Here is a 15,647-nt window from a genome sequence, read left to right as displayed (position 1 = left end):
ACAATGCAGGTCCTTGAACTTTCATACCAAGATATCACCTCTGCCTACTATCTCAAGCAGGGGGAGAGGGAAACCAGAGAAACATGTCCCAACACGGGTACTTGGTATCATCTGGTGCAAAGACTTTTTAAACTACCATCTGCCCTCCTCTCTCTGCATCTGGAGTCTAAAATTAGCACCTAGTCCTTCACTGAGAATCACCATCATCAAAAGCCACCATTACTAGGGAAACCAGGTTTCAAAAAACCTTCAGAAATTAGAGGCTGAGAAAAAGTTGAAACCTACCAACACCTTTGACATAACAATACAAAGTTCTTATATGTTGGGTACTTTTATTATGGACTTCCCTGGTGGCTCAGGTGGTAAAGAATCTGCCTGCAATGTGGGAGACCTGGGTTTGATCCCTGGGTTGGGAAGATCCCCTGGAGAAGGGAAAGGCTACCCACTCCAGTATTCTGGCCTGGAGAATTCCATGGACTATATAGTCCATGGGGTTCCAAAGAGTCGGACACAACTAAGTGGCTATCACTTTCACTTTCAAGGAGCTCTTATTTAAAATATAGATGAGAAGATGATTCTTCCAATAGGATCCTTGAAGGCTGTGATTGGAATAAGGTATGTTACCTTTTTGCCCCAATCAATTGGAAGTTTGGAGCTAAATTTAATGCTCACAGTAAATGTATTAGTTTTAGGGGCCGTCATGTTTTTTTCTTCCTCTTGGTATGTGAATTTTTATTTCCTATTTCTATTCTGACAGCCTTTGCAGTTCATGTGTCTTCTTTTATCATATGATGTCTCTATCACTTTGGGAAGCATGCAGCATATAAATTACCAATGAAGAAAATGAAAGTGGCAGGGATAGTACTCAGGTTTTCTTCTTGGCCACAGCTATCAAAAAGCACTTTCAGAACCAGGTGCAAGGAACTCCAAGAAGACTTAGGCAAATGTCCCTTTAAGGAGTGGGCCCTCAGAAGCAGCTAGCATCAGAGAAATCCCTCCTTGGCACTGCTAACAAAGCTCCACAACTCTCCACAAATGACTTACCCTCTCAAGGCTCCAAGGCAAGTCAAGCCTCCAGGAGAAAGTAGCCAGGTAGATAAAAGGCCCAGGCTGTAAGGCTAATTCCCAGCTCAGAAGCACAGCTGTCTATCTGGCACTCCCACTCCTGTGGATGATGTGGCTCATTGTGTAGGTTTTATCGCCTCCTCTGGAGAGAGAACTCTGAGCCATCAGCCTTCTCAGATAAGAGCTGAGAGCTTCTCTTCTTGTGACAGTAATGTTTCTGCCTTCTTAAAACCCCACTTGAAAGGCCTGGAGAGAGAAGGATCTCAAAAAAGGCAAGTAGGGTGTGCCTTTGGGATTTCTAAATCAACCATCAAAAGTAGAGGAGGAAAAAAAAGGGGGTGGGAGGAGTCTTCTTTACAATAAAATATATGATGGACCAGACAAATGAGGGTGGAAAGGGGCTCTTCAGAGCTCACAGCACAGAAGGCAGACTCCTTCCAACGTGCACTCAAGCCCACCACCAGCCTTTTCCTGGGCTGCAGTGCACCTCTGCTCTTCATGAGAAATACACTGGGCTCACACAGAGCTTTAAAAATATCTCTCCACCCACTGAAAGTCTGATTAATCAGCCAAGTTCTCACCCAGGTGTCACAGCGGTGGCAGTGATACATATGATAGTGACATGAGGGTGCGGGGAAGGCACAAAGGGTCTTACTTAGCAGGCAGGAGGATTCGGAGCATAGAACTTGAAAAGCATGAGCTCTGAAGCCAGGTGGCAGTCTGCATCCCAGGTTCAACACGTGCAAGTTATGCGACCTTGGAGAAGGTTATTATTGAACATATCCCTTTTCCACCTCTGCAAGAATGAGGTTCATAATAGCACCTGCATTGTAGAATTACTGAGAGGGTTAAATGGATTAAATCATCTCCTGCATGTTGAACAGTTCCTGGCACATAGTAAGCACTCAGTAAACTCCAGTTGTAATGATAGGATGAGGATAACAATGGACAATGTTGAAAGTTACAAGATGATTAGGTGTTTCCCAGGTGCATAGAACATTCTTGAAAGAAGCAACTAAAATAAAGGCAGAGAAGCAAGAGAGATGGTGAGGCAGCAGGAAGCCATCTGGAAGGCAAGGTGGGAGTGAAGCAGACAAAAAGGAAGGGTCCAGGCCACACAGGGCTTCATACACTTTGTCACAGCCATGTGCTGTAGCTAACAGCTGGAGGCTGCAGAGAGCCATTTCAGAATTATCAGCAGAAGTGAAACATTAAAGGGTAAAATGCTAGAACGGTTGAAAATTACTTTTAACTGGTTCAGGTTAAAAAAAAACTACTGATAATAAGCTTTTACTGTGACAAAGTAACCATATGAGAATAACTCTCCCATGGTGTACAAGCATAAACCTAAACAAAATATATAAAGCAATTGTTTTCAGGTCATAAACAACAGGCAGCACAAGACTGCAATTGCAGGGTGAGAGGAAATTCATATGGTGAGCCCCATGTCCTCCCTGGCTCACTGCCTGGGGACAATTTCCCAACCATAGTCTTATGCTGGGGTAGCAGAAGGGGCTGGAATTTATAGGGTCAGGCCACAGAGAGAAGAAAACTCAGCAGAGAGGGGGCCTCAGAAGCCTGTGTGTGGGTTCCCTATGAGTGACTGGCTGAAGGCTGGGCAGCCCAGTGCAAGCTGAGATTAAACCAGACTTACCAGGGAGCAGCCACTATGAGATTGAAAATGGAAGACAGTTATGAAAATTTAAGCATCTGTAGGTGATGTCTGAAAAATCTTATTAATACCCCAGGCATCCAGACACCAGAAAGACCACAACTTAAGAGTAAAACATTCTGAAGGTCTCCATAAGATCCACCTGCACAAAACCTAAAACCAAGCCCTGACAAGATCCACAAGGAAGACAAGAGTTTGGAAGCTGAGTCCCTGTCAAGTTAGAGGGGCTTGGCAGCCAGCCACCATGGGATTTCCAGAGATCTACCCTAACATAAAAACAGAAAAATCAAACCAACAGAAGTTTAAGGAGGTCGGTTAGTAATTGAACTGCTTATTAGAACCAAAAAATCAGCCCTCTTCAAAGAAAGCTAACAGAACACAGTTGTTACAACATAGCACTTACAAAGTTCAGCATACAGTCAAATATTAACAGGCATACAAAGAAACAAGAAAACTTGATCATAATCTAAAAAAAGACAATAGAAATCAACCCTCACATGGCCTAGAGCCTAGATGATGGATTTAGCACTAAAGACTTTAAAGAGCTATTACAAATTTAAGAAATATGTCCAAAGAATTAAAGAAAATATTGTTTAAATGAGTAAACAGAGTATCTCAGCAAATAAATGGTAACTATAAAAAAGAATCAAATTAAAATTCTAGAGTTGAAAAAACTGTGTGTGTGTGTTGAGAGAAATGGAAATAGAAAGAAAGCAAATGCTGCAATATTAGCAATTGACAAAGGGTACACAGCTATTCACTGTACTTACCAGAATCTCTATAGATTAAAAAAATTTTAGAAATGATTAAAGAAATATTAAAGACATTATTGTTTTATGTATATATCTTTGTGTGTGTTATTGTAGGACAAGAAGGAAAATGTGAAATGTGATAACTTAATCAAGTTTGTATTTGAGATGCTCTCTTCCAGTGAAATGGAACTGAACTGATATAGGGCCTCATCCTGGATGAGGCACAAGATCACTTCTTGGTGACTGCAATTGTCTAGGAGGTGGGGGACCTGGCCCAAGAAAACAGCAACATGGCTGGAGAAGAAGAAAGACGATCTGCAAGGCTTTGCCAATGCTATGTGTAGAGTAAGACAAAAGCGGGGGTGGGGGTCCAGGATCATCCCCAAATTACCATCATGGTTTACTGGGTATAATAGGATATAATTTTCTGGGAAAAAATCCAGAGGAGGGGCAATTTAAGAGAAAAAAAGAAAATCTGTTCATCTTTGGACATTGGAATTTAAGGAACTGTATATAGGGCTATCAGAGAAGGCAATGGCACCCCACTCCAGTACTCTTGCCTGGAAAACCCCATGGTCAAAGGAGCCTGGTGGGCTGCAGTTCATGGGGTCGCTAAGAGTCGGGCACGACTGAGTGACTTCACTTTCACTTTTCACTTTCATGCATTGGAGAAGGAAATGGCAACCCATTCCAGTGTTCTTGCCTGGAGAATCCCAGGGACGGGGGAGACTGGTGGGCTGCCGTCTCTGGGGTCGCACAGAGTCGAACACGACTGAAGCGACTTAGCAGCAGCAGCAGCATATAGGGCTATAAGTAGCAGATCTAAAACTCAGGAGGGAGGCATGGATCGAATATAGCTATCTTGAGGTGATTGGTACACAGTTGCTCCTAGGGATGACAACAAAAACCAATCCTAGGAGACAGCAGTGCATCAGGAGTGGGCAGAAGATGAGGGAAATGACAAAGAAGTAGAAAAGAGGGAGGAGGAGAGCCAGCTAGCGGCAAGGATGCCAAGCCAGTGACAAACCAAAACCCAGCGTGTGAGCAACGTTGCCAGATGCCAGATAAACATTGAGTGTCCACTGCATCAGGCAAACAGGAGGCTATTGAGGAAACTGGGCTGTGCTGATGCAGTGGATCTAGAAGAGTCCAAATGGAGGTAGCCAACTACTAAAGTGGTACTTCTGGTTACAAAGTTGGATTGATACATCCGCTCTAAAATTCAAATTAAAATACTCTCCAAAAAGGTAGGATAATGTATGCACATCCCCAGAAACATTTATTGTGAGATGTACACACATGTCAGAGGCTGAGGAGACATTTTCACTAGTTGCCACACTAACTAAACTAGTGTAACATAATTTCCACCCACCACAGAGGCACGTACAGCAGACACTGGCTCATCACCATTATCTGCCCTGCTAGGGACCCAGAGGCTACACCGACCAGCAAATCAAGCAATCGATCTCTATTTCACAGCATGTGTTCTCCACAGAGATCTACTCCTCAACCCAAACCCACCTCAGCAGCATCTTTCTTATTTTTAATTTTTATTTTATATTGTAGCACAGTTGATTAACAATGCTGTTAATTTCAGGTGGACAGCAAAGTGATTCCATGATGCATACACATGTATCTATTCCTTTTCAAATTCTTCTCCCATTTAGGTTATTATAGAATATTGAAGAGCTCCCTATGCTATACAGTAGGTCCTTGTTGGTTATCTATGTAGCAGCACCTCTTTTCTAAGCTCCTTTGGGGAACACAACTCTCTATGGGTAACAGGAGCCATGGTGAGTGTGTCTCATCCCCATTATTTGTGCGAGAGTGATGAGAACCCAAATGTACCAGAATGTTGAATACAAGCTTGGGAACAGGAAAGAGACCAAAAGCAGGGAAGAATAAAGGAACTAATAGAATTCTGTGGCATAAGAGAGCCAACTTAATAGGAGGGGCTATCAAAAACCCACTTCTGATCAGCAGCCATGGACTAGAGGAATGTCTTCTAGAAACTGGACTCTCCAGTTGGGGCTGAAAGGGGGGACGTTACCCCAGGTCTGGAATAAAGTGAAGATAGAATGAAGAAGGCTAAAGGCTCTTTATAAATCTTGTTTGCTGACAGATTCTGGGTCTACAAGAAACTTCCATTGCTGAGTCACAAAACAGAACAGAAAAAGCAAAAGGGACCATATAAAACCATCTTCTAATGGAAAACAAAGGTAGCATCAGCTGGGAGACTTGGAGAAAAACAGATTTTTATTATAAAAAGATCTCTCTATATAATTTATGACGAGAAACAGAAGAGACTTGGATAAACTGTGTACAAGTTGTTCTCAATAAGACAAAGGGTTGGGAGAGAATAAAAAAATATGACTCCAGTAAAAGACAAAGAAGTTGCCATGAGAAGAGCACAGCCTAAGTCTACAGCAGCAACTCAACGACTACAGCCTGAGAGCTACAAATTGGAAACAAACTGAATACCTGCCAAGATAGAATGGATAAAAAAAGAGAATAGGATAGATAAACAAACTTAGGTATTTACCTCTCAAGAAACACCATATATTGATGAAAATGAATGAACTTCATCTACCCTCAAAAACATGGTTGAGTCTCACAAGTATAAGGCTGAACAGAAAACCATAAATATAATGTGACCCCCTTGAGGTGAAGGTAAAACATGAACACAAACAACGATAGGTGACTGAGGAAGAGATAATAGGAAAAACTTCAAAGGTACTTCAGGGTGCTGGTAACACCTTATTCCTTAACCTGGGAGGTTGTTGCATGAGTGTTCATATTTGATAATAATCGAACTGTACTCTCAAACTTTTCTGTATCACACTTTGACCAAAATGTTAAAGGATAGCTACTGAAATAAAATCAAGCTACAATGAAACTGAAACTTTCAACCATAATGAAAATAAGTTCTAAAGGCAATAGTAAAAATTGTTTTAAATGACTCCAAACAACTATATCCATGAGGTGGTAGACAGACTGAAGAATGAACAGAGAAGTGCAAAAAAAGAGAAAAATGATGTGAGAAGAGACCCATTTTGTGGAAAATATCAAATGAAGATCTAGCATTCGAATGGGAGGCACTCCTGAAGAAAAGAAAAGAAAAAAAAAACAAAACAGAAATAACAACCATTCAAGATGTGAGAGCAAACTAACCTAGGCTAGAAGGAAGACCCAAGACATTAATCCAAGAAGCTGACACTGTTACTGGCAAGAATAACGTGAAACACCCACACTCGGACATTTCACAATGGTCACGGAGAACCATGAGGAGAGCATTTCCAACATCACAGCTGCAACAGAAGGGGATGCTAAACTACATCCTAACAACCCCAAACTGAAAACAACCCCAAAATACATCCTGAATGGAACAGATACAGAAACTGAGATATATTTATATACAATGGAACACCATAGTTCATGAAAATAAGTAAACTTCAAAAAGAAGCAAGTTTAATTTAAGACAGCCTCACAAGATTATTCAATAAATAGCACTGAGAAAACTGCTTTTAAAATATTATAATTCATGTGTCTAATAAAATTCCACATGACACACTCTAAAAACACAAGATCTACTAATAAGTTCTGTATGTACATAAACTCCCTGGGCAGATTGTAAACTCCTTGGACCAGACAACAAATATTATACTTCTTTGGGCTCAGAGGTTAAAGTGTCTGCTTGGAATGCGGGAGACCTGGGTTCAATCCCTGGGTCTGGAAGATCCCCTGGAGAAGGAAATGGCAACCCACTCCAGTACTTTTGCCTGGAGAATCCCATGGACGGAGGAGCCTGGTAGGCTACAGTCCGTGGGGTCGCAAAGAGTCGGACACAACTGAGCAACTTCACTTTCACTTTCACTTTCTTTCCACCCAGAAAACATTTGGGTAAACAACTTCACTTTTACTTTCACTTTCTTTCCACCCAGAAAACATTTGGGTAAACATTCCTGTAATGAATGAGTGACTAGGAATGAATATATGAATGAACACAAATGAATGAATGAATGAACATTAAGATCTCAACCAAATCATCACTGCTGAGTTTGTTGGGTGATTTCCAACTCCAGTCTGACCAACTTGATGCAGCTTTGCATCATTCCCACCTGAACTTTGTTTATAGAGAAGAAATAGAAACTTCTCAGAGTGAATGGCAGAGGGAGGTAGCCTGCATAGCAAGTGGCCCTGTTCTCAGAGGGTAACCTCTTACAGACTAGGTGCCTTTGCTCCTTACACTGAAGGAAAGGGACACTCCATCTCCAGTGACAGTCACTGACCAGGTGAGGGAACCTGCCCTTGGTGATCCATAAGCCCAAGGCTGTAGCTATGGCAGGGTGGGGATGGTACCCAACTAACATCTGTGCCCAACGTGGCTCTGCCACAGAGGATGCTTCAGTATCCACCAGTGGCCAACACATCAACTCCCTGTGCAACACCCTGTGTCCTGCAGGGATAAACAAGTGACCCCCAAACAGTAGGATGTTAGGGCTCAGCTGACACAAGGCAGTCCCAAGAGAACAGCAAACAGACATCGTCTCAGAAATGGCAGTCTCCCTAAAAACCAACCTGCAGTCCGCTGAACTGATGCAAGCGAACGTAGAACACCTGCTCTACACGCAGAATACACTTTCACAGCCCTGCCACAGCCCCAAGATGCTTGTAACAAAGCGTGAGCAGTCATAACTCAGGGTTCACCTTGGCAAAAATAAATAAATAAGCAGAAGGAATCTTCCATCAGAAAATAAATGGCCTTTCTCCGGGCTCAGAGTATGGATTACCCTCCTAAAGGACAAACACAGTATTTTCCCCAGCCGACATCACACCATAAAGTCCAGCTTTACTCAACTAGGGACCCCTGACTCCCACCCACTCGACATATATCCAGAGAAAACTATAATTCAAAAAGGTATGTGGCACTGCAGCATTATTTACAATAGCCAAGACATGGAAATCAGCTAATGAACACCGGCAGATGAATGGATAAAGAAGATGTGGTACATATACAATGGAATATATTAGTCATAAAAAAGAATGACATAATGCCATTTGAAGCAACATGGATGCTAAGCAAAGTAAGCCAAAGACAAGTATCATATGATATCACCTACATGTGAAATAAAACCATGATACAAATGAACTTATATATAAAACAGAGACAGACCCAGACATAGAAAACAAACTGGTTACCAAACGGGAAAGGTAGGGGAGGGGCAAATTAAGAGTTTGAGATTAACACACATACACACTACAAATGGCAACCCACTCCAGTATTCTCACCTGGGAAATCCCATAGACAGAGGAGCCTGGCGGGCTACAGTCCATGGGTCACAAAAGAGTCAGACATGACTTGAGAGACTAAACAACAATATATAAAACAGATAGACAACAAGGACCCACTCTATAGCACAGGGAACTATATTTGATATTTTGTAATAACTTATAAGGAAAAGAATATTTAAAAATAGATACATACGTATGTATAAGTGACTCACTTTACTGTATACCTGAAACTAATACAACATTGTAAATCAACTATACTTTAAAAAGAGAGAGAGAGAGTTGCTTGAAACACATAGACTTTTGGCCCAGTTCTCATGGCTTCTGCTCCATGGGCCTAAATACACAGGAGGCTCTTGGTCCCTCCTGCAAACTGATGACTGAACAGGGGGAACCTACTCAAACAAACACCAGCACCCCACCCCCCGAATCAATGCACCACTGCCCACCTCCCCACTGGAGCAGACCCCTGCTCAGGACACAAGGAAGACCGGGCCTCACTTCACCTGCCAAACACCCACAGCTCAGCCTCAGTCTTCTTTGTGGCCATCAGGATGGGCTCCTTTTGGAGGCAGTCAGGGCTCTATTTTTTGCTTCCAAGTCCTTGTCTGAATATCCTCTAGCCAACTAAAGGCAAGGAGATATGCAGGCACAGCTTTCCTCTCTGGCCCTCAGTCTGTCTGGACCACAGTGAGCAACTGCTGGGCCTGAGGAGCCTGGCTCTGGCCACATCACTCCCCCTTCCTCTGACCCCCTCTAGCCTCTCCCTAAACCCAGCCCATTGGGCCCTGAGCTTCACTGCTTCATCATGGAAATAAGCAAGCCTCTACAGGGAGGCCTGGGAGATACCATGAGTTCAGTTCAAGGCCATTACAATAAAGTTTATATTAATATCATGATGAAGGGAATCACTGAATCATTTAGCTTCCCAGTGCATGAAAAAGTTATGTTTATGGACTTCTCTGGTGGTCCAGTGGTTAAGACTCCAAGCTTCCACTGCAGGAGGCATGGGTTCAATCTCTGGCTGGGGAACTCAGATCTCATAGGCCACATGGAGCGGCCAAATAAATAAAATAAAATATCCTTTTTTAAAAAGTTGTGTTTATACTACATTGTGTAGTTTATTAAGTGTGCAATAGCATTATGTCCAAACAGTGTACGTACCTTAATTAAAAACCATTTTAGCAATAAAAAATGTTAACCAGCATCTTACAATGTAGTATTGCCACAAACCTTAGATTTGTTTAAAAAAAAAAAAACAATAAAAAACTGCAGTATCTGAGAAGTGCTATAAGGCAAAGTGTAATAAAACGTGGTATGACTGTCGAGAAGTAAGCAAACAACATGGGCGAGAGCAAGAAAGCTATCCTATGTCCCTGTCCTTGCTTGTTGCATCTCCTGCTGATCAACTGTGAAGCAAGTTTGGCTTTCCTGGCCCGGAACCGAAACTCCCCACCTTTCCCTTGGAAGAAATGTGCCAAGAGAAAGCGCACTGGTTCAGACTATTACACTTAAAAGCAAAGATACGGGCCATCTGAGGTAATTTTAACTTCCCTATTTTAGAAAGTAAATTTCAACTTCTTGTTTTAAAACAGTGTGTTACCAGGAACACAGCATTCCAAAACAAGACGGGAAACCGATCTGGCTTGGCCTCAGCAGATGTAGTACCTAGGCAAACATCTGGCCGAATCAACCTAATTCTCTATCCTAAAAAAAAAAACCTCTGTCTTCCTCATTTTAATTTTTTAATTAAGGAGTTGATTTCACCAGGCTACAGAGGGGGCACTGTCCCAGGATGAATTCAGTCACCATGTTCTCTGGTTCCTTCCCAACCCTAAGGCAGGGTTACACTGTTACAGAGGCAATCAAAATAATTGCTGGCTATTTCCACCTGGACACAGATTTCAAATGATTCTGATCTGGACAAGATTCAAAGCACCATTCAAAGGCCTCAAGTCAACAGACGGCCATTAACAGGGCTACAATCTCCCCAACAGCTGGGCCCCATCGTGGACAAGAGGGAAACAGGGCCACACTATCGGTGATCAAGATTCCATCAACTGGAAAATAACATGTGGGGAGCTGAAGGCTGTCTCCCCAGTTGGTATCCAAAGGAACCAAAACATTCACCATAGATTTTTCAGGGCACCAGGTCCATCTCACACAAAGAAGTCGTCTGGGCAAAAGTGATCTCTGAACTTGTTCCTGCCGCATCATGGTTAGACCTGGCCACAACTGATGGCCAGGGTCTTAGATGCATGACAGCCCCAGATGGCTCCCTTGGGTGGTTAACCTCCCAGGCTGGGCGGGCTCCTTACCGTCCAACTCCTCCACGGAGATGTTAGCCAGCTGCTCGCTGTCGCTGCCAGCAGAGAGAGATCGGTTGAGGTAATTCCCCTTGTACAACAGGCCAGCGGTCACATGGTGAAAAGGCATCTTCTCCCTGCTCACAAGAGACGGGAGGTAGAGGGGGAGAGAAAGACATCATCATCCATTCCTCTTTTCCTTCCTGAAGGACCATCCCGGTGTTTGGATGGCCAGGGGTATTTTTTTAAATAACAGTAACATTGGTAGAGGGAAAGTCAGAGAGTACCAGGGTCCCCCTGGCCAGAACAATTCCCAAATGCCCCCAAATTCTACCCTTTCCTTCACTGTACATCTTACTTCCTTTTCCCCATTTAATAATGAACTTAAGCCATGGGGTTCTGGCAGACTGTGGGATACCCTGGCATCAACCAGCTGTCTCTCTATGCAAACAAGGATGCACTCGCTCCTTTCTCTGGCCTGATAAACACTTTCTCTGTCCTCATAAGAAAGGATTGAACACCCTAGAAATGTGAGTGTATCCAGGGACCAGATGTCTTAGCTATGACTGTATAGAAATCCAAGTGTTTCATTTTCCCCAAGTAAAGCAGGTATTGCACTTATCCTGCACTCAAAGCAGGTCAGACGTGCCAGGCTCTGAGCGAACACAGGCAGCAGCCTGCACCTCTAAGAAGCGGCCCTGCGCCTATTAGCACGAGTGGCTCATGAGCACAGCCCTCTGAGATGCCAATCACACCTGACCTGCTGGAAAGGTGGGCAGCATCTCAAGGTGTCTCAGAATGAAGCAGCTTCCAGGACTCCCACAGGAAGTGAAAGCATCCCCTTAGACCAGACTAACAAACCCTCCGGGATCCTCGGCCCAGAGCGCTACCCCTGGGGGTGTGAAGTTCCCACCAGTGCAAGGGGGCCAGAGGCTCCAGACTAAGGTGAAAGGGAGGGACGAGAGATACAGTTAGAAAGTTGGTCTCTCACAGCATGGAGGTTCCTCATACAGCTAAAAACAGAGTTGCCAAATGATCCAGCAATCCCACTCCTGGGCACATATGCAAACAAAACTCTAATTCAAGAAGATACACGCACGCCTGTTTACAGTGGCACTATTCACAACAGCTGAGACATGGAGACAACCTAAATAGCCATCAACAGATGAACGGGTAAAGATGTGAGAGATATACACACACACAATGGAATACTACTCAGCCATTAAAAAGAATGGAATAATGCTATTTGCAACAACATGGATGGACCTAGCGATTACCAAAGTAAGTGAAGACAGAGAAAGACAAGAAGCAAACGATATCACATATGTGGATCTAAAATACAACACAGATGAACTTATTTACAAAACAGACTCGCAGACACAAGAACAGACTGTAGTTGCCAAGGGGTAGGGGAAGCAGGGAAGAGTTTTCCTGGGAGTTTGGGGGGGTAGATGCAAGCTACTACATTTAGAATACATAAAAAGTCCTACTGTGTAACACAGGGAATTATGTTCAATATCCTGTAATAAACCATAATGGATAAGAATATGAAAAAGAGAAGAGAGAGAGAGAAAGTTGGGTTTCCCCATAGCAGAAAGAGCAGGTTCTGTTATAGTGAGTGAGTCATGGGGCATATCTGGTTCTGCTTCCCCATCTGCAAAGGGGGCTAAGAGGATAGAGAAGCCTCTGGGTAGAATTAGGGAACAGGCAGGAAAGAGCAGGAGTCAATTCCCGGGTGCAGGTAGAGGACACCGTTTTAACAGAGCTCCAGAAAGGTGAACAGGGGCACAGGAAGGGGTAATCTTCCCACCACTGGGGGCATGCAAGCAGAGGTTGAGGCCTCCCTTGCCAGGGGTTCTGTGGGAGAGAAATGGCCCCTGTGTTGTCTCCCACACACCAATCATTCTCCAAGTGAGTCCCTTGTAGAGTCCCTCTGGGCATTAAAATTTGCATCTGTGTGTTAAGCCAGAGTGGTCCTAACAGCCCCTTAAGGCACTGCTGAGCAACAAGGTGTGAATTACAGAGAGAGACAGCCAACAGAAGGCCAGTCTCTGGGGATGACTGTTCAGGGCTTCCGGGCTCCCAAACCTTGTGTCCCTCAAGTCACACTCATGACAATCAACTGTCCCTGGTGATGGATGCTGTGGGGGGAGGGTACTGTCTTCTTTTCCCTGCGACACTACAGGCCTGAGTGACAGGCCGGCAGGATGCCCCTTCCTCTCTCTCCCTCCTGACTAGAGCCCACTCCAGCATACTCCTGGATGGACTGAGAGCTACTGACTTAGAGATCAACCCATGAGACTCCTAAGAGCTACAGGGCTTGACCAAGAGCAGGAAGCCGGTGAGTGGAAGAATCCATTCTAGAACACAAGCCTCCTAAGCTCTCTTTCAACTAAGCAACCTTAGCTCTCCACCAGACATTTCCACCCGGATGTCAAACCCTCATTTCAAACTTAAGATGTCGAAAAATGAATTAATTATCTTCCTAAAAAATAGGCCACACTTCCTGATTTCTCTATTTCTATCAAAGGTACTTTTCTCTCATCATAACACCTGGGACGATTCTCACAAATGTTCAGGGCCCTGAAAAGTAAAACAGACACATGGCTGAGGCTGGAGCCAGCCACCAGCCTCCAATGCACCCTTAACTCTTTCCACTGCTAACATCCCTCCATCAATGGGCCGATCGCAAGTGACAGGAGGGAATCACAGAGTATGCAAGCCTTTGACAATTGTAAGGGGCACATCTCCAGCTAATTATAAGTCAGAATTTTCCCCTCCCAGCCAAATCTATCCTTATACATAAACGGGCAAGAATCTTTCTTTGGGTGACTTCCCTGGTGGTCCAGTGGCTAAGACACTGAGCTCCCAATGCAGGGGGTCTGGGTTCCATCCTGACCAGGGTGGATCTAGAACTAGATCCCACATGCCACAACAAAAGATCCTGCATGCCACAATGAAGACCCAGTGCAACCAAATAAATAAAATAAAATTTAAAAATAATAAAAATAACAAAAAAGTTTTTTAAAGAATCTTTCTTCGGAAGACAACTTCAATTACCATCACCTCTTTTCTCAAAGTTAAATTCCAGACCAAACAGGTTTAAAGATGAGAATCAGACGCACAAAGTAGGGCCACTCTCCCTTTCCTATGGCTAGCCCTGATTTGGGGCACCATGTGCCACCGTGGTCATTTCAGCCTAGACTGAGTCCCATGGTCCTGGGAGTGATATATCCATACTGGCTAACATTTCCTGTGTGGTTTCAGCAACCCTCTCAGCACTGGCCCCAGGACCCAGTCAATCTGTTGTTTTAACCATCGTTTAAATCCTTCATAAACATGGGAAAGCACCCACACTGATCTCTAATTTTGCCACCTGGAAGGAGGCCCCACTGAGGTCAGTAAGGCACGGAAAGCATTTCTTCCCACGCCACCGCTCATGACTCCAGTGTCTCAGCATTTTGTAAACCTCTTCCCATGATCACCTTCTACTTGGTTGTCTGAAGCTCTGGCCCCACCACACGCATTTTTACAGCTGCTGTAACAAGGTTATACTCAAACACATGTGTCCAAGCCACATTCAGCTACAGAATAAATGCTGAGTATTCTGCAGAGAAAACTGGTCGCAACTGAGTCCCACTCGATAAACCAACATAATTTGCTTCTGGAAAAAGCAGTCTACAAAATTAGATACATATTCAGTTCATTCACCCAAAACGCTCAAAGTCTAGTGGGAAAGGAAACACGTGCAATTGAGCCATCCGTAGAGATAAATAAAGTCATGTTCGAGAAAGGGAAGAACATTATCCCAAGTAAGCTAAAAACAGCCGCTGCAATTAAAGACTAAATTTCACCCCAAGCCACCTGGGGAAATCCAGGCTTTTAAGGTTCTCTGTTTGGCTATGGAAGGGAAACATATCAGTTCATCAGCAAAGACAGACGTGGTCCTGAACTAAAGCTTAGAGATGGGTCCTTATATATACATTTAAATAGTTATTTTACTCATTGAGAACTATTAAGTGACTGTTTATCATGTGAACATTTTTTTCTGTATTTTCTGTGAATTCGTAGTTTCCTGGCTACGAAACACGACTATCTGGTCAAAAGCAGTGTTAGATTTAAATCCTAGCTCTGCACTGATTAGCCATGTTGGTAAATAAATTAACCTCTGTAAGCCTCAGCCTTCTCCTCTGTAAAACTGGGGGTTTGACATGTACTGCATAGGATTTTTGTAACCATGAAATAAGATAAGATACAGAAAGCACTTGACTTAGCATCAGAAATGTTCTCAATAAATATCATCAGTAATTATTTGCTAAGGATTACATGAAGTGGGATGTGGGGCAGAAGAAGGTCATGATATGTCAGGTAGAAGATAAAACACGCTGGTTTTTGAAGGAGGATCAGGAAGAACCTGGCCAAGGGTGAGTTTCAGAGAGAAGCTGGCTGGCATTGCATGCCATGGATGTGCCAAGCAATTCAGTGTGTATACAACAGAGCACCAGGGGCCCCAGCACTGAGCCGTGTCAGCAAGCAACTGACTGTATCAGGCTCTGCTCCTGC

General features: G+C 43.6%; 1 protein-coding gene across 5 annotated transcripts in view; it reads right to left on the bottom strand.

The window, feature by feature from the left end:
• Positions 1-15,647, bottom strand: part of CALN1 (calneuron 1) — a 512,378-nt gene that overhangs the window by 357,301 nt on the left and 139,430 nt on the right. For 3 of the 5 annotated variants that reach the window (XM_055562459.1, XM_055562457.1, XM_055562458.1), the window contains exon 3: positions 11,097-11,217. In XM_055562459.1, the coding sequence (XP_055418434.1) occupies positions 11,097-11,217 (121 nt within the window). Of the gene's footprint in view, positions 1-11,096; positions 11,222-15,647 lie in introns of all 5 variants that reach the window. The other 2 variants (XM_055562460.1, XM_055562455.1) reach the window with 1 other exon arrangement.

Source organism: Bubalus kerabau, chromosome 23, assembly GCF_029407905.1.
Source record: "Bubalus kerabau isolate K-KA32 ecotype Philippines breed swamp buffalo chromosome 23, PCC_UOA_SB_1v2, whole genome shotgun sequence".
NCBI lineage: Eukaryota > Metazoa > Chordata > Mammalia > Artiodactyla > Bovidae > Bubalus > Bubalus kerabau.
Note: the sequence above shows the minus strand (reverse complement) of the source record. Positions and strands in the feature narration are given on the sequence as shown.